The 26,104-nt window shown below is 45.9% G+C and overlaps 1 protein-coding gene across 3 annotated transcripts in view; it reads right to left on the bottom strand.

Moving 5' to 3' along the window:
* PDLIM1 (PDZ and LIM domain 1) overlaps positions 1–26,104 on the bottom strand; it is a 98,461-nt gene that overhangs the window by 59,334 nt on the left and 13,023 nt on the right. For all 3 annotated transcript variants that reach the window (XM_073585873.1, XM_073585872.1, XM_073585874.1), the window contains exon 2: positions 737–888. In XM_073585873.1, coding sequence (XP_073441974.1) covers positions 737–888 — 152 coding nt within the window. The remainder of the gene's footprint in view (positions 1–736; positions 889–26,104) is intronic.

Raw genomic sequence — 26,104 nt, 5'->3', positions numbered from 1 at the left:
TATGGGGGTTGACAAGCTTCCTTGACATTTGCCATGTGGAGACACTGTACATGGATTGAACACGTAGTGTTTCTCCTGCCCAATCTTGTTTTTACCATAGAGAAAAGCATCATTTGTATGGTCTTAATAAAATAAACCACTTTAACTAGAGAGGAGTGAATTGACTGGCAAGATCAGGCCCAAGTGTCACATCAGTATTCCGTGGACGTACATGGGGAACTCTTGGAAACATCCCCAGAGTCTTCTCCGATTTGTACGCCTGGGGTGAGGTCATTGCTGCAGTGTGACGCACACGTTACATCACACTGGGCCTAATAGAAGGAAAAAAAGGGGCCGGGACTCCTATCCGGTAGCCATGGACTACTGAAGTCAACACTGAACCAGGAGCCTGCAAATTGATTCGGTCATCTCTGTGTTCAACCTCTTTGAAGGCCATACGGAAATTAAGTTAATTCTTCATTGTTCCAGATTTACAGAACAGGACTACATTACTAAAATACAGGACAATTACAATTATTTCACCCCTTTTTCTAAAGTAAAGTTCAGGGATTTTACAGCTCTGTGCATCAAGCCTCAATGTTCTCCTGACAAATCATGCTCCCACGTGTCATGGTGGAGACGCAGGAATGTACAGGGTGTCCTGTTCTTACATGAGCGGATGCTGAAACTCTTGGACTACAAGGCATGAAAGCAGCAATTATGTCCTTCCTATATGGGTAAAGATATTGACCGATACCTGTTTATCGTCAGGCAAAGTTCATCTTCACAGCCTTTGATTTTATTTTGTGCTTGTAAATGAGTCATCCCATCTGTGTTTTCTCCATCGATGGATACCACGACATCACCGATGCATAGATCAGCCTGTGCAGCTTTGCTCCCTGGACTTACCTGCAAAGACAAGAGATAGTCGGTCACAGAAGTACCAATCAGATGCAGAAGTGTATTTTTATTTTTTTTAGAAACGAAACAACTCATGTATCTGTAAATAAATATGCACAAATGGTTTATAAAATTCAAACATGGTTAATAAATATTGACATAAATTGGGCCCTAGCTGTGTGTGTCTCAGGTAAGCAGCAGTGAACCTAGAGGGCACAAGAGAGAAGCGCCGTTATATGCTGTTGGGTTTTGTCAACCAGAAGCCGGATTTTTCACCTATTCTTTGACCTTTAGGGTAGTTTCACTCACTTGTTTACTAATGCAGTTCTCATGTAGAAGTGTGAACAACCACTCATTAAGGCAGAGATGTATGCTTTTTATTTATTTTTTTTTTTATGAATTAAATGGGCTTGGGGAAGGGAGCAAATGATGAAGAATTCAGGGTGGAGGAGAGTGAACGATGATGTACTGAGGTAGGGAGCGTAAATGGGGGGAGCAAATGATGAATTGATGGTGGGGGAGCAAAGGATGATGAATTGAGGGTGAGGATGGAAGAGAGGACATGACAATGGATAGGGGAAGAAGAGGTCATGTAAATATGAATCGGTGGAGAGGGAAGTACAGAGTGGGAGGCATTGGATTGCAAGAGTGTGACTGGTAATGAATTGGAGAAATAGTACACGTGTTAATTTATATATTTATTGGGTGGGCAAAGTGGCTATTTATAGTTAGTGGGGGGCACAGTGGTGTATTAGAATTTATATTTGGAATGTTGTGTTGCAAAATAACCAATTATATATTAATGGTGAGTGCACGTTTGTATTCAGCTGCGTAGTGTAGATGTTGGGGAATGTGCTCTGGAAGTGGTGCTCTAGATTACTTTGTGTTATTTTATGTAGCTACAAGTCTTGGCTGGAAGAAGTGATGGCAGTCTGCGCTGGACGAAGACCAGAATAAAAGATGAATTACTTCAACTAGAGACATCCCCAATGAGTCAGTGTGTTACCTATAAACTTAAAGGGAATCTGTCACCCTTTTTTTGGCCTTTCACCTGCCGGCATAGACATCGGGAGCTTATCTACAGAATTCTGTAATGCTGTAGATAAGCCTCCGATGTAACCTGAAAGAGAAGAAAAACACGTTATATTATACTCACGGAGGTGGGTGATCCGGTCCGATGGGTGTTGCGTTCCGGTCTGGTGCCTCCCTTCTTCATGCGATGACGTCCTCTTCTCCCGTCCTGAAATGGCTCCGGCACAGGCGCATTGCTCTGCCCTGTTGAGGGCAGAGTAGAATTCTGCAGTGCGCAGGCGCCAGATCTCTCCCGACGCCTGCGCACTGCAGGACTCTGCTCAGCCCTCAACAGGACAGAGCAGTGCGCCTGCTTCGGAGCCATTACAGGACGGGAGAAGAGGACGTCATCGCATGAAGAAGGGAGGCGCCGAAAGGGACGGCGACACCCATTGGACCGGACCGCCCACCTCCGTGAGTATAATATAACGTGTTTTTCTTCTCTTTCAGGTTACATCGGAGGCTTATCTACAGCATTACAGAATGCTGTAGATAAGCTCCCGATGTCTATGCCGGCAGGTGAAAGGCCAAAAAAAGGGTGACAGATTCCCTTTAAACTATGCACTATATACAGAGCTCGTGTGTATAATGTCACTGGTGATCACCATACCTGTACACTTGCACTATATACTGCATACTATGTACAGACGCGTGTTGGGGGGGGTCTCTTTTGGCTCCTAAAACCTGGTGTGCTGTGCCCGCTCCCTTTACTGGTAAGCGCTGCCTCACTCTGCCTACATATTAATATGGTGATTCAAGACCGCTATGGGTGGCTTTGAAATCACATAGGAGCAGCTCTCTGCCTAAACATCTTACTGTTTTGCTGGTCGGACGCCTTGGGTTTTCTTCATTAGTCCATCCTTTTGTATCTTTTACCATGTGTAGTTGTACCTCATTATTATGATCGTTTTGATATGACACTAATTAATATTTGCATTTTATGTATATATACTCCGTTTTCTCCTTGTTTCATATTCTGTATGGAGTTTATGCTTTTTTCAGTTTTTGATTTGTTTTGCACTATTTAGTGCTTTAGCTTCTATTATTGATATTCTACCTGGTTCTGTTATTAGTATTTGTTCCTTGTTATGTGGTATCATTGGTCATTTTTAAAAATGTATGTGACACATTCTCTTAAAAACAAAATATACCTAAAAAGAGTTTTGTATATTTTAAGAAATGTTTAATACGTTATAGTAGAGTAGGACCTGGCCCAAAAACGTCTATATTGTCGTGGTGGTGGTAGCTTAAAAAATTTTTTGGCGGGAACGGTTAATATATGATTGGTGAGGACGTGGTGCAAAACTGATGTTTTTTTCCCAAGAGTGGGAAGTGGGACTATGGAAGGTTCGAGGGGTGGAGGTGGAGCCTGAGGGGTGGGAGGAGAGTGTCTAGGGGACCTGATAATTTTGCCAATGTGGAGCCCTAAAATTTCTGGTGGCAGCCCCAACTATCTAGGATGTACAACAGAACAAGTGCAAGGGTGAAAAATATTTTCCAGCTGGAGACAATATAAACTGAAGGAAGTGATTAATTTCAGAGATGAGCGCTCCCTATCTGGCTGGTAAGATTCACAAACATAGCGGTATAACAGAATCATTGCCCAGAACCCCCAATAGTCATAAATCAGCTAGAAGATACCAAGTCATGCACCATAAAGTTATATAGTCATCACATTAGAAACAGTGACAGAAAAAGGGACTAATATACCAAAGATCAGGGAGATTATACCAGGTTGAAGTCATCATAGTTAGATTTGTAAATCTGATTTAAAAAAAAAATAGCTTGACCAAAGATGGAAGCCAGACTGGATATTTCAATGGGAGTGGTAAAAACGCTGCAAATCAGCAGATGAACAAGCAAATAGTTAATTCATTGATTGACTGGATAATTCATGTCAGCATAAAAATCATCTTTGCTGGCATCACATCTACTCTTATAGTATGCATTTTCTATTGAGACAAAACAATCACAGTTAGAGTATGTGCACACCAGGGCTGTGGAGTTGGAGTCGTGTAGTCTGAGTCGGAGCTCATTTTGGTGGAGTTGGAGTCGGTATAAAATGGACCGACTCCTAAAATATATAATAAATTGGGTACAGTAGTTCAATGCAGAATGTGCTGAATATTTTTTCATAGGAATTTGGGAAAGTTATGAAATGTCCTATAAATAGCTGTACTATTCCTGATCTAAGGCTACATTCACTCACAGCGTTTTTGCTGCGTTTTTTGAGGATGTGGTTTTCAGCTGCAAAAGCAGACCAGGTTTTTAAAAAACCGCATCACTTGAAAGGTTTTTGAGCTCATAGATAATGTTTTCAATAGCAAAAGCAGATTATAAATCTTCTCTATCCATTTATCTATATCTGTCTATCCATATCTTATCTGTACCAAAAAGAATGAAAGCCGGGTAGCACACAGCCTTTTTTTAGCACCAGTCAGGTACACCTCATAGCTGCCCAAAAGGACACCCAGGACCGGCATTGCTCGTCTTCAGTAACACATCAACATCAATTGATAGTTGGACTAAATAGACTGCATTCATCACCACATCTTCTTAAGGTGCAGGCTTTATTTTCAAATGTAGGGGTGTGCAGTATGAGGTTCTGCAGCAGCTGAGGTGTGCAGTATGAGGTTCTGCCCCCCCCAGGTTTGATCCTGGCTTCGCCCATGGTGTGATTGTAGCCTGAGGATCTAGGCTTTGTCTTAGCAGAGATAAGTCATAGTGAGATATAGATATATATATATTATATACACATACACACACACACACACACACACACACACACACACACACACAGTACAGACCAAAAGTGTGGGCACACCTCATTCAAAGAGTTTTCTTTATTTTCATGACTATGAAAATTGTAGATTCACTGTGGAGGCATCAAAACTATGAATTAACACAAGTGGAATTATATAATTAACAAAAAAGTGTGAAACAACTGAAAATACTGTATGTCTTATATTCTAGGTTCTTCAAAGTAGCCACCTTTTGCTTTGATTACTGCTTTGCACACTCTTGACATTCTCTTGATGAGCTTCAAGAGGTAGTCACCAGAAATGGTTTTCATTTCACAGGTGTGCCCTGTCAGGTTTAATAAGTGGGATTTCTTGCCTTATAAATGGGGTTGGGACCATCAGTTGTGTAGTGCAGAAGTCTGGTGGATACACAGCTGATAGTCCTACTGAATAGACTGTTAGAATTTGTATTATGGCAATAAAAAAGCAGCAAAGTAAAGAAAAATGAGTGGCCATCATTACTTTAAGAAATGAAGGTCTGTCAGTCTGAAAATTTGGGAAAGCTTTGAAAGTGTCCCCAAGTACAGTGGCAAAAACCATCAAGTGCTACAAAGAAACTGGCTCACATGAGGACCGCCCCAGGAAAGGAAGACCAACAGTCACCTCTGCTGCGGAGGATAAGTTCATCCTAGTCACCAGCCTCAGAAATCGCAGGTTAACAGCAGCTCAGATTAGAGACCGTGTCAATGCCACACAGAGTTCTAGCAGCAGACACATCTCTACAACAATTGTTAAGAGGAGACTTTGTGCAGCAGGCCTTCATGGTAAAATAGCTGCAAGGAAACCACTGCTAAGGACAGGCAACAAGCAGAAGAGACATGCTTGGGCTAAAGAACACAAGGAATGGACATTAGACCTGTGGAAATCTGTGCTTTGGTCTGATGAGTCCAAATTTGAGATCTTTGGTTCCAACCACTGTGTCTTTGTGCAACGCAGAAAAGGTGAACGGATGGACTCTACATGCCTGGTTTCCACCGTGAAGCATGGAGGAGGAGGTGTGATGGTGTGGGGGTGCTTTGCTGGTGACACTGTTGGGGATTTATTCAAAATTGAAGGCATACTGAACCAGCATGGCTACCACAGCATCTTGCAGCAGCATGCTATTCCATCCGGTTTGCATTTAGTTGGACCATCATTTATTTTTCAACAGGACAATGACCCCAAACACACCTCCAGGCTGTGTAAGGGCTATTTGACCAAGAAAGAGAGTGATGGGGTGCTATGCCAGATGACCTGGCCTCCACAGTCACCAGACCTGAACCCAATCGAGATGGTTTGGGGTGAGCTGGACCGCAGAGTGAAGGCAAAAGGGCCAACAAGTACTAAGCATCTCTGGGAACTCCATCAAGACTATTGGAAGACCATTTCCGGTGACTACCTCTTGAAGCTCATCAAGAGAATGCCAAGAGTGTGCAAATCAGTAATCAAAGCAAAAGGTGGCTACTTTGAAGAACCTAGAATATAAGACACATTTTCAGTTGTTTCACACTTTTTTGTTAATTATATAATTCCACATGTGTTAATTCATTGTTTTGATACCTTCAGAGTGAATCTACAATTTTCATAGTCATGAAAATAAAGAAAACTCTTTGATTGAGAAGGTGTGTCCAAACTTTTGGTCTGTACTGTATATATGTAATCGATATTACATACTTACAATTTATTACAGTTTTTTGTGTTCTAAAGTTGTATTCCAATAAATAGATATTATGTTCTATCTAAATATCTTGATTATTGTATCACAAAAATGATTAAATGTCTGATGTTCACATTGTACTACAATAAATTTTTCACCTAAATATAAGCAATATATGTTGGAGTCGGAGTCGTGGAGTCGGAGTCAGTGAAAGGGAAATTGAGGAGTCGGAGTCGCAGGTTTGGCTTACCGACTCCACAGCCCTGGTGCACACGATGCAGATTCTGGTGCAGTTCTGCAGCAGAACTGCATGTGATGCACAGTACCATTTAAGGCTATGTAAAACAAAAATAACACTGTGCACATGCTGCAGATTTTTCTGCGCAGATTTAGGCTATGTGCACACGTTGCGGTTTTTGCTGCGGTTTTGGCCGCTGCGGATCTGCAGCAGTTCTGCAGACAGTGTACAGTAGCATGTAAATCTATGGGATTTACAATCTGCTGTGCACATGCTGCGGATTTTTAACTGTGGAAAAGCTGCGGTTTTGAATACGCAGAAAGAAATGACATGTCACTTCTTTTCTGCGGATTCTGCTGCGGTTTACTATCTCCTCCATTGTAGAGGTGATAAACCGCAGGGAAAACCACAGGCCAATCCGCAGGTCATTTTACCTGCGGTTTTATCTGCGGTTCCGCAGATACAAATCTGCAGCGTGTGCACTTAGCCTTAAAACTGCAGCATGTCACTTCTTTTGTGCAGTTCTGCTGCAGTTTTCATCTGCTCCATTAAAGAAATCTGCAGGTGAAAACTGCAGGGGAAATTCACACTAAGACTATGTGCACACGCTGCGGTTTTTGCCGCAACAGAACTGCAGCAGTTCTGCAGACAGTGTACAGTAGCAGGTTATCCTATGGGAATTACAATCTGCTGTGCACATGCTGCGGATTTTTAACTGCGGAAAAGCTGCGGTTTTGAATCCGCAGAAAGAAATGACATGTCAATTGTTTATGCGGATTCTGCTGCGGTTTGCCACCTATTCCATTGTCCAGGTGGCAAACCGCAGGGAAAACCGCAGCCCAATCCGCAGGTAAGAATCCACAGACCAATCCGCAGCGTGTGCACATAGCCTAAATCTGCACTAAATCTGCAGGTAAAACGCAGGTCATTTTACCTGCAGATTAAGGCTATGTGCACACGGTGCGGATTCTCCCGCGTGGATTTTACTAAATCCGCAGGTCAAATGACCTGCATTTTTCCTGCGGATTTAGTGCATTTTTTGTACAGATTTACTGCAGTTTTTGTGTGGTTTTCCACCTGCGGATTTGTAGAATGGAGCAGGTGGAAAACTGCAGAAAAAACACACAAAAGAAGTGACATGCTGCTTTTTTTATTCCGCACGAAATCCGCGCGGAAAAATCGGCAGCATGTGCACAGTGGTTTTTTTTTTACATAGCCAATAATGGTACTGTACATCACCTGCAGCTCTGCTGCGGATCCACAGGGCCAAATCCGCTGCGGATCCACAGGGCCAAATCCGCTGCGGATCCGCAGCAGAATCCGCACCGTGTGCACAGAGCCTTAAGATGATTCTGTCCTCATACAGTGTGTGGTGGCCTGTGAAAGGTTTTAACGACCAACATTCAACTTGTTGCTGTTGGCAGAAATCTGCCTAAGATAATGAACCTTAAAGAGTAACCACTTATGGGAAACAATTTAAATAAATAGTACACTTGAAAACGAGAAACCTTGTATTACGTCTTAGAGAAATCTGCTTCTTTTTCCCTCCTTGACTGATCATTATTCTCAATTCATGGGTAAAATGGGTCTTCAGAGAATACAGACTTTCCCCAACACTGAGATAGGAGATGACAGTTAGTGCTCATAACATTTTATGGAGAAATGCAACTGTCACTCCAGGAAAACTGGCAGCAGATTGTCTGCCGGCCTCTGGATTCTCTCTCCTACAGAGAATTGTCAAAGTGACAACTGCCATCTTCTCTCTCAGTAGCATAAAAATCTGTCTTCACGCAGTACAATTTGGAATCAGTCTGGGAAGAGGCGGAAGCAAATTTATCTGAGAACATCTAACAAAATTTCTTATTTTCACATGTAGTGGTGATTTAGGGAATAAAAACGACAGTTACGCTTTAAGGGTGAATTTATTTGGTGCAGAAATCCTGCACCATCATACAATGCCAGCTAAGTAAATGAGATGTTTAATATCCCATAAACAGGATTCAAACATTTTACGTGCATTGATTAACCTGGACTTTGAAATTTACTGCACTTTCACCGCAGATTTTACACTTTGCAATGGATAGGGTGAAATCAGTAATAAATCTGTGTGTAACATGCAGGGTTTAAGTGCAAAAATCTGTGTGCATTTATACCTACAATCTCGTATATCAGGACCACGATATGGTCAGATGTCATCTGCCGTTTGTCAGATGCCCTACCCACCATCTATGCCTAATATTTATTCAAAGGACCTCACTAATTTGGTTTACTAGCAGATGCAGATATATACATACATACACATACATATATACACACACACACACACACACACACACACACACAGACAAAACCTACAATAAAAACAAAATGAGCACCAACGAACATATTATGGCTCTTGCCATGATCATTATTGCCCCATTACATTGTACATGAATAGAAAGAAAGTTATGAATAACTGATTGGAACATACTAAAAATCTGTATTAAACTCAATAACAATAAAAAATAAAATAACTATAAATGTCTTTAAAACAAACAGAAAGTGAAATACTAACATGCATTTTTTTTTTTCAATATTAAAGCTTTTATATTATTTTGTGCCCCAATCGCTCCTAGCCAGTGTACAGTGGTCCCGCTCCGCTTTCACAACTGTGATGGATTGGATCTTCCAATTAGACGTGGACGTTGCGGGATGCTTGTTGCTTTCTATGGCTTTGTCTTAACCTGTGCCGTATGTCTAAATATGGAGCACAACGGCACAAACAATGTTCACGCCAACCAAGCAGCTGCACCAAGTATAGTCTGCCTTGTACACACAGCAGGGTGTCTATTTGCCAGGTTCATTCAGGGACAACAATAACGATGCTAAAAAATCATGAACTAGAAACCCTGTTTTGTTTTGTTTTTCTATATACATGCCTGAATAAGTTTATTAAGACCCACCTGCTGCTGGAAAACTTGAATTGCTGCCAAATAAGTTTTGCTTAATTTATTGAGTCAGTTATTTCATTACCACTGAATCCGTATCATTCATTCTAACCATTATTCATGAACCTACGCTTTAGAGCGCTAGATCTGTAATTCAAGTGGTTCCTAATGGTCTTTCAAAGTCCTTGTTTGGAGGGGGTGGGGTGTTTGGTTTGTGTTTACAGGGATTGTCCAGTGAAAACAAGTTATCACCTACTGATGAGTGGTGGTCCAACAGCTGGGAACTGCGGAGCGGGGAGTTTTTATCCCAGTTATATGGCTATGTTCACATGCCCAGTAATCAGATCGGATCCAGCAGCAATACATTAACAAAAAAAGTTGCGCAGACAACATTTTTGTAAAGCTAAAGAGAAAACAAAAACGATTTTTTTTTTTTTTTTTTTTTTAATTTTTCAACTTGAAAAAAATTGAAACACTGAAAACTGATAAGTTAAACAGCCTCTAGTTTTGTTCCAATTGAAATTGATCCAGTAACCCAAAAAAAGATCCTTTTCCAAAAAAAATATGAAAACACAGATCTAGCTGAAAATCAGTTTTTTTAGCTGGACAAAAAAGTTGTGTCCGCACAACTTTTTTGTTAACGGATTGCTGCTGGATCCGTTCTAAGTGATGATTACGGGACATATGATCATAGCCTACAACGGAACAAGTGACCGCTGCTCCGTTCAGTCTCTATGGAGCTGCCAGAAACAGCTGAGTGAAACCCCATAGGAAATGAATGGAGCAATGGTCACGCATGGGCACGGCTGCTTAATTATAAAGGATATAAAAGTTCTCGTTCTGTTGATCAGTGTTGGTCCCAGCAATCGGAATTCAACCGATCCACAAGTTATCACCTCTTCTGTTAAACTTGATTTCACTTGAATTAAACACAAGCCAAAACACTTACATCCCCTTACCCTTCAACAAGGCTTTTCCCCATACAGGTCATTTATGCTCTATACCAGGGGTCTCAAACTCGCGGCCCTCGGGACAATAGTTTGCGGCCCTCACCTCGGCCGGGATCACATGCGAGAAACACGGCCGAGTCTCACATGTTGAAATCCCAGTCACACGTAGGTCATGAATATGGACGTCACTCCACTCTCATAGGCGTGGCGCCCATATTCATGAGCTTAATGAGCGGTACCACGTGACGTGTGACCACACGCTCATACAGGAAGAATATGTCGGCGCTGGACCATCGGAGCTGCAGCAGGAGGAGGCGAGTATGATTATGGCTAGACAGTCACAGCAGCCTGCTGTCAGCAGGCAAGGCGTATGAGTCACACTCACAACACATGCACACCAAATTCCCAAAACATATTCTGGACAGCTTAGATCTCATTGCCAGTCCAAGAAAGAAAAAATGCACCAGCTCAAAGTTAACCAATACCACATGAGAAAGAAAAGAGCCAAAGGTGTCTTATAGATAAAAGTCAAATTTTTATTTTACAAATAGTCATAATATATGTTTTAATAACAATGCACAAATCCCAGTGAAAAAGCAGAAAAGGAAAACTAACCCTAGGTGCCACGTTGCCTTATAGGTAAGTGAAAAGCATGACACATAATTGTTGTGAACCTAATGAGCCAAAGCAGCGAGTACTATCCAGTGAGATAACAACAACCATGGCGTAATGCGCACCAGGCATTATGTAACAGCAAATAAAGGCTCAATAAATATAAATATTGAGCCTTTATTTGCTGTTACATAACGCCTGGTACGCATTGCGCCATGGTTGTTGTTATCTCACTGGATAGTACTAAGCCATAATTCACTAGGACATGAAATAAAGGTCATAAAAGTACAAGGCACCAAATACTCTAATATCAAATATAAATGACAATAAGAGACAGCAGGTTAGATTTAAGACATAAAAACAGATTCCATAATGAATTGTGGACTAAATTTAACAAGTTTAGAAACACAGCACTTTTTTTTTTAATAAGGGAAGCTGGAATTAGAATACAAAGGATTCTGTGGTTAAAAAAAAAAAAAAAGAAATACTGAACAAATCACATCATCTCCGCCTCTCACGCACTTCCAATCTATAGTTTAGTGTACTGTATATTTCAAGAAGACTTGCCAAAAAAAGTCTGAAAGATTGGACCCTCAGCTATCACACATTTGCCACATCCCGTGGATATGGATATGGGATATGCCATAAATATCTAAGATATGAATAATACTTTAAATCAGTTCCATTCTCGGGATATAGAAATAGATTTCTCTCTGAGGATGGATGATCTGCCATGCACTATTTATTGGACTATGGAAAATGAAATGGTCACTACTGATTCAGCAAACTCTATATGAAGTCAACAATGCAGGATTTTGTTATATATATATATATATATATATATATATATATATATATATATCTTACAATAGAAGCACACATATTTCTCTATTTATGAGCAACTCAGACATACCGAAAAAACATGGATTTTTGTGATAACTCACCATAAAATCCTTTTCTCCGAGACGCTCATTGGGGGACACAGATACTGTGGGTGTATGCTTTTGCCGCTAGGAGGCTGACACTAAGTGAAAAAAAGAGGTTAGCTCCTCCTCCGTCGTATACACAGTCGCTTCTATTGCGGGCGGAACTCAGTTTGGTGCCAAATCAGTAGGAGGACAACAAAATCAGCCTTAATACAGGTACAACATGTCCAGAAAAGGACCACCCTTATATCACATAAATAAATGCGTATTAACTAAACAAAAACAGAGCCAACTGACTAATAGGGTGGGTGCTGTGTCCCCCAATGAGCGTCTCGGAGAAAAGGATTTTACGGTGAGTTATTGTGGCACCCCTGAGGCTCAGTTGCCACAGAGGTACTGCACCTTTTCCTCAGGTGTAGTGACCCACCACCTAGGTAAGTTGGGAGCTCCTTTCCACACTCCAACACTCGCATCCCACACAACAGGGTAGTTCTGCACAACCACATTGCGGTTCAGTGCTTTGAGAGTAGCAGAGCACCTCTGGTGGTTCCCTGCATGGAACACTGGATGTGCTGGGAGGTGGGTGGAGTTGAGATCCATATAAAAGGTTGGGAAGGTTTAGAATTACAGGTCAGCCTAAAGTCAGTCTGAGGGGAGTCTGAGGACGGGTCCGAGAGGAAGGAGATCCCTAGAAGAGGGAGAGAAGAAGGAGTGCTGCAGCTGCCTCAGTGATCTGAGCCAGCTGGCATGGGAAAGGAACAAGAGAGAGAAAGACGTAGAACTGCAACCTAAGCTTCCATAGGAAAGAGACAAGTACGGAACGAAGGAGTAGAGAGAACAGAGAGGAGTTGTGGGTTGGAAGAGGAACCCTGCCTATAGGTTCTCAGCGCAAGGCCGGGGCCCGGTCCCCGAGGTTGTATGGACGCTTATGGTTCTGCAGCAGACACCGGTGGAGTAGTTGGCTGTAAATGCTCTACTCCCAACTTAGACTCAGGGCACAACAGCAACTGAATAGAGAGCCAGGACTACGGAGAAAGGGGTCCCCGACAGAGGCTACAGCTGTCTGCCATGCGAGTGGAGTTGCTGGGAACATCTGACAGGAGGAACTCCAGAGTACCACGGTACTGGAGAGCTTCACACTAAAAGGCGCATTGGCGGAGTCGTTCGGGAAGGGTACATGTTGGCGGAGTGTTGGCGAGGAGAGCCCTGACTTGCCCGGGAGGTTGGCTGAGTCTCTGCCCCGGAGGACATGGCATGGAAGCGGGCACCAGTGTGTACCACGAACTGTGAGTAAAGCGTTGAAACTGCAGGCCCTGGTGTCCTCCATTCATTTTTGTACTAACATCTTCAGCACCGCTACACCTGGGTACCAATCCCCTCACCGCTTGTGCCTCTCCTCTAATCTTACATCCACACTGCCCTGGGACTACAGCTTCACCTGTGGGGAGCTACACCATTTTTGCTGCACCATCTCATCAGTCCCAGTGGATCTGCAAGCAGCGTTGGCTTAAAATCTTACTTGCCAAACACCACAGGTGGCGTCACGAACTATTCCATTCCACTTAAACTACATCACATTCCCCCATTACTTGGGCGCCCAGGGCCACGGACCGGGCCACCGCTGCTGTGACACATTTCCCCCCCGACACCTGCCCGGTACCGAGTACCCCACGGCCCTGGGAGGGAAACCCATTATCACAAAAATCCATGTTTCTCCTTCGCCTCATTGAGGGACACAGATACTGTGGGACGTCCTAAAGCAGTCCCTGGGTGGGAGATTGACTCACCGATCCAAGCTACATGCACCTCTTGTTTAAAAGGTGCGCCACCGCTGCTTGGAGAATCCTTCTACCCAGGCTCGCATCCGCCGATGCCTGAGCATGGCTATTATAATGTTTGGCAAATGTGTGCAGGCTGGACCAGGTTGCTGCCTTGCAAACGTGTTCCGTTGAAGCCTGGTGCCGAAGCGCCCAAGAGGCGCCCACTGCCCGGGTAGAGTGCACTCTGATCCCTGCTGAAATCGGCGTGCCTATAATGCGGTAGGACTCCTGAGTAGTCAAACGAATCCATCTGGCTATGGTCGATTTTGAGGCAGCGAGTCCCTTCCTGCGCCCTTCGGGGAGCACGAACAGCGTGTCCGTCTGACGAAAGGGTGCCGTCCGTGACACGTACTTCCGGAGGGCTCTTACCAGGTCTAACGTGTGAAGAGCCTTTTCCACACAGTGCACCGATGCTGGACAAAATGAAGGCAAAACAACATCTTCATTAATGTGAAAAGAGGACCCGACTTTCAGCAGAAAAGGAGGGGCTGGTCTGAGGACCACCTTAACCTTATGGAAAGTGAGGAACAGAGCTCGGCAGGATAGGGCCGCCAGCTCTGAAGCCCGCCTGATGGAAGTCATGGCCACTAGGAACACCACTTTCCAGGAAAAGGTACCTCAAAGAGATATACTGAAGCGGTACAAATGGAGCTTCCTGCAGAACACCTAGGACCATGTTAAGGTCCCAGGCGTCCATAGGCGCCTTATAGGGAGGTACCAAGTGCGAGACTCCCTGTATGAAAAGTCTTCACCTGCAAATTGGTAGCAATTCTGCGCTGGAACAGGACGGATAAGGCCGATATTTGTCTCCTGAGGGAACTTGGGACAAAGCCCGAGTCTAATGCTCTACCGACTGAGCTATCCGGGATCTCTAAGCCCGACTGGAGAAAAGCCAAGATGTTGGGGATCGAGAATCTCAGCGGAGAAACACTGCGGCTTCGACACCAAGCAAAGAACACCTTCCAGGTGTGGTGGTAAATTCGTGCTGAAGCAGGCTTCCGGGCGCTAATCATTGTGGCGACCACCTCGCTCCCGAACCCTGCCTGGGTTAGAATCCAAGATTCAACGACCATGCCGTCAAACAAAGGGTCCCTGAGTTCGGGTGGCAAATCGGCCCTTGAGACAGTAGATCTGGACGCTCTGGCAGGCGCCAAGGAACGTCGGCAAGCAGCTGCATTAGATCTGCGTCCCACACTCGACGGGGCCAGTCTGGGGCCTGCAGAATCGCCGGCACCCCTTCCGTCTTGATCTTTTTGATGACTCTCGGAAGTAGTGGCAGTGAGGAAAATAGATATGGGAGGCGAAACTGGTTCCATGGCAGAACCAACGCGTCCACCGCGAATGCCTGCGGATCCCTAGCTTGAGCGACATATGTGGGCACCTTGGTATTCACTCTGGAAGCCATCAGGTCCAAATCCAGAGCTCCCCACAGTTGACAAATCTGCTGAAAAACGTCGGGATGTAGAGACCACTCTCCGGATGAAAGACCCTGCCGGCTGAGAAAGTCTGCCGCCCAATTTTCCACTCCCCGGAATGTGGACTGCCGAAATCACCGAGTGGTTTGCTTCGGCCCACTGAAGAATGAGCCCCACCTCGCGCATGGTTGCTCTGCTGCGGGTGCCCCCTTGATGATTTATGTAAGCCACCGCCGTGGCGTTGTCCGATTGAATCCGGACGGGGCGGCCTGCTAGAAAAGTTATGAAACTTCTGCAGAGCCAGCCGAATTGCTCGTATCTCCAATAAGTTGATCGGGAGACGTGCCTCCTGTGGCGACCACCGTTCCAGGGTTGTGTGGTGGAGAAACACCGCTCCCCCACCGAGGAGACTGGCGTCGGTTGTCATTTCCAGCCAATGATCTGGGGGGGGGGGGGAGAAACGGCTTCCCCTGGGCCAGAGAGGAACTTGTTATCACCATCCGAGCGACTGTCTGACTTTAGAGGACATTCGGCCCCGCCAATCGAGCGTGAAAGGATTCTTGTCCCAGGCTGACAAGAGGGCGTGCTGCAGGGGGTGAAGGTGGAACTGGGCGACAGGTATCGCTTCCATTGCTGCCACCATTTTCCCTAGAATCCTCATCCTGGATCGGATGGTATGAGGGACTGGTTGGCGAAGTGTCCGGACACCCTGCCGGAGAGCTAGCGTCCTTTCCTGAGGGAGAATTACCAACCCTCGGCAAGTGTCGAAGATCATTCCTAGGAAGGAGATCCTCTGAGCTGGCACAAGGGATGACTCCTTTGCATTGCCAACCATCCTAAGCGGGCAAGAGTATCTAGCGTGATGTTGACCTTTTCCTCGCATGCCCGTATTGACGGGCCCTTGACCAAGGTCGTCCAGATAAGGCAAGACGACTATGCTTCGAGAATGCAGTGTGGCCATGACAACTGCCATAACCTGTGTGAACACTCTGGGAGCCATGGCTAGTCCGAAGGGTAGCGCTACGAACTGAAAATGTTGATCGCCGATGGTGAAGTGTAGAAACCTCTGATGAGGAAAAAATGGGAATATGCAGATATGCGTCCTGGATGTCTATTGAGGCCAAGTATTCTCACTGCTCCATGGCCGATATAACTGAATGGAGAGACTCCATCCGGAAATGTCTGATCTTGATGAATTTGTTCAGAAGCTTCAGGTCCAAAACAGGCCTGATAGACCAGTCCTTTTTAGGAACCGCAAAAAGGTTGGAATAGAACCCCTGAGCTCTTTCGTGTTCCGGCACTGGAACAATGACTCCGTTGTGCTGGAGCAATTTGATGGCTCCCAATAGAGCCCTTGCCTGGGTATCCACCCTGGGAAGCCGGGAAAGAAAAAACCGTCTTGGAGGATATCTGACAAATTCTATTTTGTAACCCGAGGCCACCAATTCCTTTCCCCATGCGTCGTGAGCGACATTGACCCAGACATGGTGAAACCAGAGTAGGTGGCCGCCCACCTTGCCGGTGTCGTCTGGTAAAGGCCTCGAGTCATTTGGCCGACGATCTTTGACACCCAAGAACAAAGCAGTCAAAAATCCATAAAATGTAATATTTTATTGAATGTTATTAAAACTGATATAAATATATCTCTCAAATATGGACATACAATGTATGGATAGGGAGGAACATAGTCTCCGGCCATCGCCATCTGACCTGTGACCTCCGAAATCTCTGCAGGTAGATCCTGCTCCTGCGTGACCTTGTTTAAATGTTTCTGACCATGATATCATAGCCTTGGCTACCCAAGTTGCTGCGAATCAGGGAGCGAGCGCTGACCCCTCATATACTGAGCGAGCTAAGCTCTGTATAAGATGATCCGTGGGATCCTTAATTGAGGAAAGACTAGGGGCGGATAGCAGGGTCTTAGTGGCTAGGCGCGAAACCGGAGGATCCACCATCGTGGATTCCATCCACTTTTACGGAGGTCCAGAGCAAACGGATACCTTGTTTCGAGTGCCTTTTGACCCGAGAAAAGCCTGTCTGGACGTTCTCTGTGCTGCTGCACTATGTCCTCAAACACCGGGTGAGAGGAAAAAATTCTGTGTGGGCGCTTCACTTGCTTACATGCCACTTCATGCCCCGTAGCCGCTGTGGGATCATCCTCAATCCCCAAGGCCTGATTGACGGCTTCTATGAGGCTGTCCACTGTTTCACGTGACGCTGGAGTGTCCAGGTCAAGGGGTTCTTCTGAGTCGAATTCTGAGGTCTGCTCACTATCAACTACTGGTGACGGGGAGCGAGAAGCAGAACTTACGGATGCCAAAGGCACCAGATGGACTGGGCGACACAGTGTGGATTCGTTTCTCTCGGGTCTGCCTGGAGTGAGAGCGGCCCCTGCAGGCGCGAGGCTCGTGAGGTGGAGGTCCCCTCTAAGGCCGGCGAGCCACTGTCCCTGCCCCCATCTGAGGCCTGAAGGGACTCAATTGCATGAACTGTGACAGTGATAGGGCCCACTCTGGGGGGCTTGGCACATTGGTCGCGGTCACAGGGGAGGACGGACACGGAGGTCCTGTTAGGCGTCGGGTTCCGGGCGCTGCGCAGCGGTAATCCCGAGCCTTGTCCTCTGCGGTCTGCCCACACCAGCATTGTGGGTTTGGTCGCAGGGGAGGACTTCTGGGTGCGTTTGGAGTCGCCGGCTTTGCATAATCGCTTGCTCTGCGCCCGCGGAAACGCATCCCGACAAGAGATGCATGCTGCTTCTTCGGACATGCTGTATCTGTCCGGTGCTGGGGATAGGGGGAAGGATGTAGCACCTCGTTTTCCCTGTGGTCTCCCGGGCAGCACTTACCCCAGTCCTGTCCCCCCCCCCCCCCCCCGTTCCTGGACGCCTCCGCATAAATAAAAAAAAAAAAAAAAAATAAAAAAAAAAAAATCGCACGCCACCGCTACTTCTGGGTCTGTGGCCTAGCCGCGCTCCGAAGCCGGGCACTAAATTTATCCCTCGCCGCCCAGGCCTGGTGGGCGGGCAGCCGGAAGTGATGGAACTCCATGGCGCCACAAAAAAAATGTCGCTACTTACTGGTGCGGGCTTCTCCGCACCGCTCTGCAGCCACTGGCCGGTGGCATCTGACAGCTAAGGGCTCCAGCCCCGGATCTTCGCCGCAGGAGCCCTCTCCTCACTGACGATCCTCTTCAGCTTCCCAGCTCAGGTATGTGAGGGGGCCTTGATAAAAAATAGGACGATGCAGGCACCCTAGCTCCATCTAACCCCTTCAGGGGGTGAGGAGATGGGACCGTCCGCCGCCTTGCAGCACCGCAGTCTAAGCATTGGTGGAGCAGTGGGGGCCGCATGGACTAGTCTTGTGCCTCTGTACAGCCCATGGTTTCAATACCTAGGGGTGGTCAGGGCTAAGTCCGGCATTGTGTCCCATGTCGCGGGAGAGGATACGTGGAGGGACACTCGCACGTGCTCGCCCGTTGATGGTTTGGGGAAATCGAACCCTTTCACTAGGATCCGTTGTCCCTGTCTCATCTTCATAGACGGTAAAAATAAAATAAAAAAAGGTCTGGGGGGAAAACGGCCCAGATATGTCCCACGGTGCTGGAGAGGATACGTGGAGGGACACTCGCACGTGCTCGCCCATTGATGGTTTGAGGAGATCGGACCTCTTCAATAGGGTTCGACGCCCCTGTCTCATCTTCACGGGAAAAGGAAAAAAAAAAAAAGTCTGGAGCAAAACCAGACGTGTGTGCCTCCATGGACACTAAGCAAAAAACTGAGTTCCGCCCGCAATAGGGCAAGGGTGTATACGACGGAGGAGGAGCTAACCTCTTCTTTTCACTTAGTGTCAGCCTCCTAGTTGCAGAAGCATACACCCACAGTATCTGTGTCCCCCAATGAGGCGAAGGAGAAAATCTGTGTGTCAAATGTGTATGTGTGCACTGTGTATGGGAGACATCACAGCAGATAGTCTTCCTTCACTAGCTCAGAGTCAGCTGGAAATTAAAGTATAGTCAGCAAAAGAGAAACTGCAAAAATGTCAAATAATGACCAAAATAATGCCATTTCTTCAGAAAACACACATGACAGCTTATTCTAAAAACTCCAGTTACGCTTTAAGAATCATTGACTGATGAAGGAGAACAGTTTTACCCAAAAGTTTTGAGTGACACAAATTTTCATTAACTCTGATGGTTATGAAAAGCGACCACCTGAATGGCAAAGTTATTCCATGCCATGAAAATATCTTAATTACGAAAACCCCATTCAACGAGAGAGGTTACGTTTCTGTGAAGGCTTCAGGGCGCCCAAGAAAATCGAGCAAATGCCAAGACTATCATCTAACGAGGAATCAGCTGCAGAATTGGTTCAACAACAGTGCAGAGTTTGCTCTGGAATGACAGCAGGCAGGGGTCTGTGCATCTGCACATACAGTGAGGCAAAGGCTTTTGTAGGCTATCCTGTTGTCAAGAAGGGCAACAAAGAAGCCACTTCTCTCCAAGACATTGAGGACAGGCTAACATTTTGCAGGAAGTACATAGTCTTCTGCAGCGCAATCTATGTGGTAAAGTTATATTCTCTAATGAAGCTGCCTTCAGACTGCTTGGGACTTTTGCAAAAATGAAAGCATGGAGAATAAAAGGAGAATACTGCCATGCATCCTGTCAATAGTAAAACATCCTGAGACCATTCATGTGTGGGGTGGCATGTCATCCAATTTTGCCTAAGAACACTGCCATGAATAAAGTATAGGATCTAAACATCACCCAAGAGCAACTTCCAGGGGCAATGTGGTGATCCAACAATGCCTTATCCAGCATGTTGGAGCCCATGTCACAAGGCAAAACTAAATGGCTTGGTGAACTAACATTTTTGGGCCACGGCCAGGACACTAACCAGATCTCCATTAGGGTACCGTTACACCTAGCGACTCACCAGCGATCCCGACCAGCGATATGACGCGGTCAGGATCGCTGGTGCATCGCTAGGTGGTTGCTAGTGAGCTGCCACTCAGGCAGATCTCACTAGCGACATCGCTGGGGACGGGGATCGCTACTTACCTGTCAGACGCGGCGATCCTGCGTCCTCCCGCCCGCATCCACGCGTCGCTCGTCGTCACAGCAGGAAGTGACCGACGAGGAATGATCCAGCAGCTTCTCGCACGATCAGCGATAACCAGCGGGGGAGCCGGTTGGAAGTAAGTATCACATGCAGCGATATCGCTAGCAATATCGCTGCAATGTCACAAAATCGGTGACTTTACAGCGATATTGCTAGCGATATCGCAGTGTGTAACGGGGGCTTTACATTCAGAACCTATGGTCAATCCTCAGTGATTGGACAAACAAAAAACACAGATTGTGATAAACCTCAAGCACTGATCAGACAAGAATTGTAGAGATTTTGAAAAATAAGGGCAAACACTAAATAGATCTAAAAAGGATCTAAAAACACTGAAGCCACAAATTGTGATAACCAAAAATCACGTCAGTCTCAAAACATTTGGCCATGACATTACTATTTGCAGATTTTGGTCTGCTGTAATCAGTAGAGAATAAAAGAAAATAGAAAACAAAGGGAAGGAAAGGAGATAATCTACACACAATGGGATATGTTTAATGACAAACTTCAATGGAGCAATGATGCAATTCCCGACAGCAGGTGAACAGAAACAGCACTATGCATGGAAAAAGTCAAAAGGTAATTTGCTCCATTTGAATTTTTGGATTAGCAGCAATCATATAAGTTAGGGTCCCGTTTCACATAGCGACGCACCAGCAATCCTGACAACGATACGACCTGGTAAGGATCGCTGGTGTGTCGCTACATGGTCGCTCGTAACCTGCCAAACAGACAGATCTCTTCAACGACGCAGCAACGATCCGGCGATCCGTATAAAGACCTCGGCGGTCGTTGGTACCTTGTCACACAGCAGCTTTTCTGAAGATTCCTGCCTGCGTCCCTGAGTTCTGCTTCGCCAACAACTAACTGACCAGCGGGATGCCGACGATGAAAAAATGGCCCAGGACATTCGAGCACGATCAGCGATATCCAGCGGGGGGCCGGTCGCCGCGGCGTGTCACATGTAGTGAGATCGCTGTTGCGTCACAAAAATCGGTGACACTTCAGCGATCTCGCTATGTGAGATGTGGCCTTTACATTCCTACTATTCACAATATGGAAGTTCTATACTAACAATATACTACATCATAGAAATACCACGTTAAAGGGGACAGTCACAAGTTTGTTTTAGTTAATACACGTATTCTCCATGAAACAGCAAATATGAAAATTTACTAATAACTCTGCATTCTGATTTTACTCTTATTATTTCAATAAATGGTCTTATTATTTCCCGTGTTAGAGGATGCGTGTCTGCAAGGAGACAGAACTAAGAAGCAACACTCTGACCAACCAGAATCACTGAGAATTACTGGGCCTAACACGTGAATGGATTACAGACGTTCAACAAAATTTACCGGAAATATATTTAAAGGGGTTGTCCATTACTTGGAAAACTTATTTTTAAATGTTGTAGTCCCAAATGTAAAATTGAAACAAAAATAATAAAGAAAAAACCTTATATTTACCTCCCGCACAATTTCGAGTCTCCCTGCACTCCTGTGACATCATGTTGCCACATGTAGCACTATTGGCTGGTGGCTTTATCCATTGCCATGCGGGCCCGCACGTCGATAGAGTAACTGAACCCTGTGATCCCAAACAAAGCAAAATCTGCAATGGAATGGTTCACAAATAAACGTATCCAGGTGTTAGAATGGCCAAGTCAAAGTCCAGACCTGAATCCAATCGAGAATCTGTGGAAAGAGCTGAAAACTGCTGTTCACAAACGATCTCCATCAAACCTCACTGAGCTCGAGCTGTTTGCCAAGGAAGAATGGGCAAGAATTTCAGTTTCTCGATGTACAAAACTGATAGAGACATACCCCAAGCGACTTGCAGCTGTAATCGCAGCAAAATGTGGTTCAACAAAGTATTAAGTTAAAGGGGCCGAATAATATTGCATGCCCACTTTTCAGTTTTTGAATTTCCACAAAAATTTTAACTAACCAATAAATTTTGTTCAACTTCACAATTGTGTCCCACTTGTTGTTGATTCTTCACCAAAAATTATCATTTGGGATCTTTATGTTTGAAGCATGATATGTGGGAAAAGGTTGAAAAGTTCCAGGGGGCCGAATACTTTCGCAAGGCACTGTGTATGTATATGTGCTGATATTCTATGTCCACATGAAATACAGGGCTTGAGTGGTTGGACCCACACGTTTTAATGTTTTATGTTTTAATTTTTTTTAAATTATATTCCAATAAAGTTTCTTACACTATTAATTTTTTAAGCATGCCTATCATACAGTAGTGCTTTCCTTTTTCTAGCATTCAACTTTTACTAGTGGATATAGCACCTTTCATCATTACGCCATATTACCATACTGCAGTTGGCAGTTGAAGTTTCACCCATACAATGTATTGGACACAGTATATCCACACTTTTCAGTGATCACATGCGGATTTACCTGTGTTCAATAGACGGCAGCGCAATAGAGGCAGCGAATATGCGTTGCATCCAAAGCGCTGCCACTTCCAGATCGTGTACACCCGACCTTAGAATAAAGCAAGGCTGAGAACGCTAACCCACCAGGCTCTCTGTGTACAAAGTCCATAGACAGTAAGCTGCTCATCACATAGGGCACAATAGGGCATGAGCAGGTGCAACCAGACTAATGTAGTTCAACAATGTTAAGCTGTGATAAATCCTTCACAGTTCGTAAATAACTGACAAGTGAGATCATTGAATTCTGTGTTTCAACCTCCACCTTCTGCTGTCTGCAGATTACATAACAAAACCATGCTGACAGAAGTACCCAAATACTGGCAACAAAATAACCAAGAACTGCAGCAGCATGCAGTTTTACCAGAGACTATTTGTATATCATGCATCCAGGTTAAGGGCCAAGCAATATTTATGTAGGGGGCTTGGGGGCCGACGACGGGAATACATTTGTTTCCTTGTGGACCTGTTATCTTGGATTTTATCAAGCCATGGGATTGCTGGTCTTCCTCTTCACCTTGTTCAAGGTCGGACTGGCCCACGGGAGAATCAGAGGATTCTCCGGTGGGCACAGGCACTGACACCTGCTGGCCAGCAGCTGCCTAGGGCCCCCACTGCTCCAGAGGCCCCAACCAGCAGCGTGTCTCTAAAAGTGGCACACCCAGCTGCTATGGGGCCCCCAAGTCGGGGGGGGGGGGGGTCGGCCCGGTGCCAGCGGAGCAGCAGCTGGAGACAGGAGCCTGTCCCCGCTGCTAAAGAGAAATGAATGTTCACGCTTCCCCACACCCCCATGTGCATAGAAAAAGTGAATACCATTTCACTTTATTAGCGGGCAGTGTTAGCCACAGGCTGATGCCAACACTGCCCGCACATAAAGCCGGTGCGGCTGCATCGGGGCCCTTGCAGGGCGGCTAATCCTGAGGGCAATCGGTGGGCAGGGAGCAATCCCTGCAGTCTGGCAGCAGAGCGGAGCTGCAGTAGCAGACCTTCAGGGATCAGATACCATCCTGCTTCCTGTCTGACACAGCGCAGCTGGATGACATCATTCAGTGAGGCTGTTTCAGAGAGAAAGCTGTGGCTGCGGGGAGCATGCAGAGAGGTGAGTGGTGCTGTGCGTGTCTGTCTGCGTGCGTGAGAGTGTTCCAGTGCTGTGTGTGTGGTGCTGTGTGTGTAAGCACTAGAGATTGGCAATGATGTGAGTGATGGAGAGAGCAGTGATGGGGGTGGTGGGGGAGGAGGCAATGATGGCTGTGGTGGAAATGTCAGTGATGGTGGTGGGAGGGAGGCAATCATGGTGGTGGGAGGGAGGCAATGATGGAGGTGTTGTGGATAGGACACTGGTGGTGGGGGAGGAGGCAATAATAGGGGTGGCGGGTGATAAGGCAATGATGGAGGTGGTGATGAGGACAGTTATGGGGGTGGAGGGGGGCTGCATTATACCTTATGAGGGGGTTGCATTATACTCTGAGGGGCTACGATATATTCTGTGGAGGGACTGCATTACACTATATTAGGGTGATACATTATATTCTATGAGGGGGTTGCATTATATTTTGTGGGGTGCTGCATTATATCCCATGAGAGGGGCTGCATTATATCCCATGAGAGGGGCTGCATTATATCCCATGAGAGGGGCTGCATTATATCCCATGAGGGGGCTACCCTAACCCCTGCTACATAATTATGACGTGTACTACCTTATATTATACCCTGATATTAGCGTGTTTTACCACACAATTGGTGGTCTTGTATTTTGGGGCTGCATTATATTCCATGAGAGGGGCTGCATTATATTCCATGAGAGGGGCTGCATTATATCCCATGAGAGGGGCTGCATTATATCCCATGAGAGGGGCTGCATTATATCCCATGAGAGGGGCTGCATTATATCCCATGAGAGGGGCTGCATAATATCCCATGAGGGGGGCTGCATTATATTCCATGAGGGGGGCTGCATTATATTCCATGAGGGGGGCTGCATTATATTCCATGAGGGGGCTACCCTAACCCCTGCTACATAATTATGACGTGTACTACCTTATATTATACCCTGATATTAGCGTGTTTTACCACACAATTGGTGGTCTTGTATTTTGGGGCTGCATTATATTCATGAGGGGGCTGCATTATATTCCATGAGAGGGGCTACCCCTGCTACATAATTATGTGTACTACCTTATATTATACCCTGATATTAGCGTGTTTTACCACACAATTGGTGGTCTTGTATTTATTTCTATGTAGCTACATAGTGGGCCCCAAGAACGATTTTTTCTGGTGGGCCCAAGATGCTCCAGTCCAACGCTGACCTTGTTCCTTCTGTTTTTCCGACCATAGAATCATAGAATCGTAGAGTTGGAAGGGACCTCCTGGGCCATCTGGTCCAACCCCCTGCTCAAAGCAGGATTCGCTAAATCATCCCAGTCAGATGTCTGTCCAGCCTCTGTTTGAAGACTTCCATTGAAGGAGAACTCACCACTTCTCGTGGCAGCCTGTTCCACTCATTGATCACTCTAACTGTCAAAAAGTTTTTTCTAATATCTAATCTGTGTCTCCTCCCATTCATGATGTCCTTATCCACGGATTGCTGTCTTCTTGACCCATTTGAGGAGACTAATAAAGACTAATCTTAAATAGTCTTAAAATATACCCTAGAGTTTGAGGATCAAGTTGCAGACTTTTCATTGGGCACAGAAGCTTTGAGTTACACCACTGGCTGGTGCCCTGCATGTATGAGGACATTTCATGGTCTGTCCTTTTCACACCAGGTGACAATGCTGGATTTGCACAGATAACTATCATTTGTTTCTGCAGGCCGTCTTGATGGCAAAGAGATGTCCACACTTAAAGGCCCCGTCACACACAGCGATCTCGCTAGCGAGATCGCTGATTTTGTGACGCCACAGCGATCTCGCCAGCAAGATTGCGGTGTGTGACGGGGATCAGCGACCAGCCCCCCTGCTGGGTATCGCTGATCGTGCTTGATCTTCCTGGGCCATTTTTTGATCGCTGGTCTCCCGCTGGCCAGCGCGCATCGCTGCGTGTGGCAGCGAGAGACCAGCGATCAGCTACGCTGGTTTCCAATATAAACATCGGGTATCTAAGAGCTGGTCCTGATAGCTGGAGGGGCTGTCTATGTGACAGCTCACCAGAGATCAGCCCAACGATGTCCCAGCAATCCCATCCATGTCGGATCGTTGGTGGGATCGCTGGGACATCGTTATGTGTAACGGGGCCTTTACAGAAGTTTGGCATCCTCTC

This window comes from Dendrobates tinctorius, unplaced genomic scaffold (assembly GCF_039654945.1).
Source record: "Dendrobates tinctorius isolate UK_male_01 unplaced genomic scaffold, ASM3965494v1 ptg000089l, whole genome shotgun sequence".
Lineage (NCBI taxonomy): Eukaryota > Metazoa > Chordata > Amphibia > Anura > Dendrobatidae > Dendrobates > Dendrobates tinctorius.
This window is presented reverse-complemented; position numbering and strand designations above follow the sequence as displayed.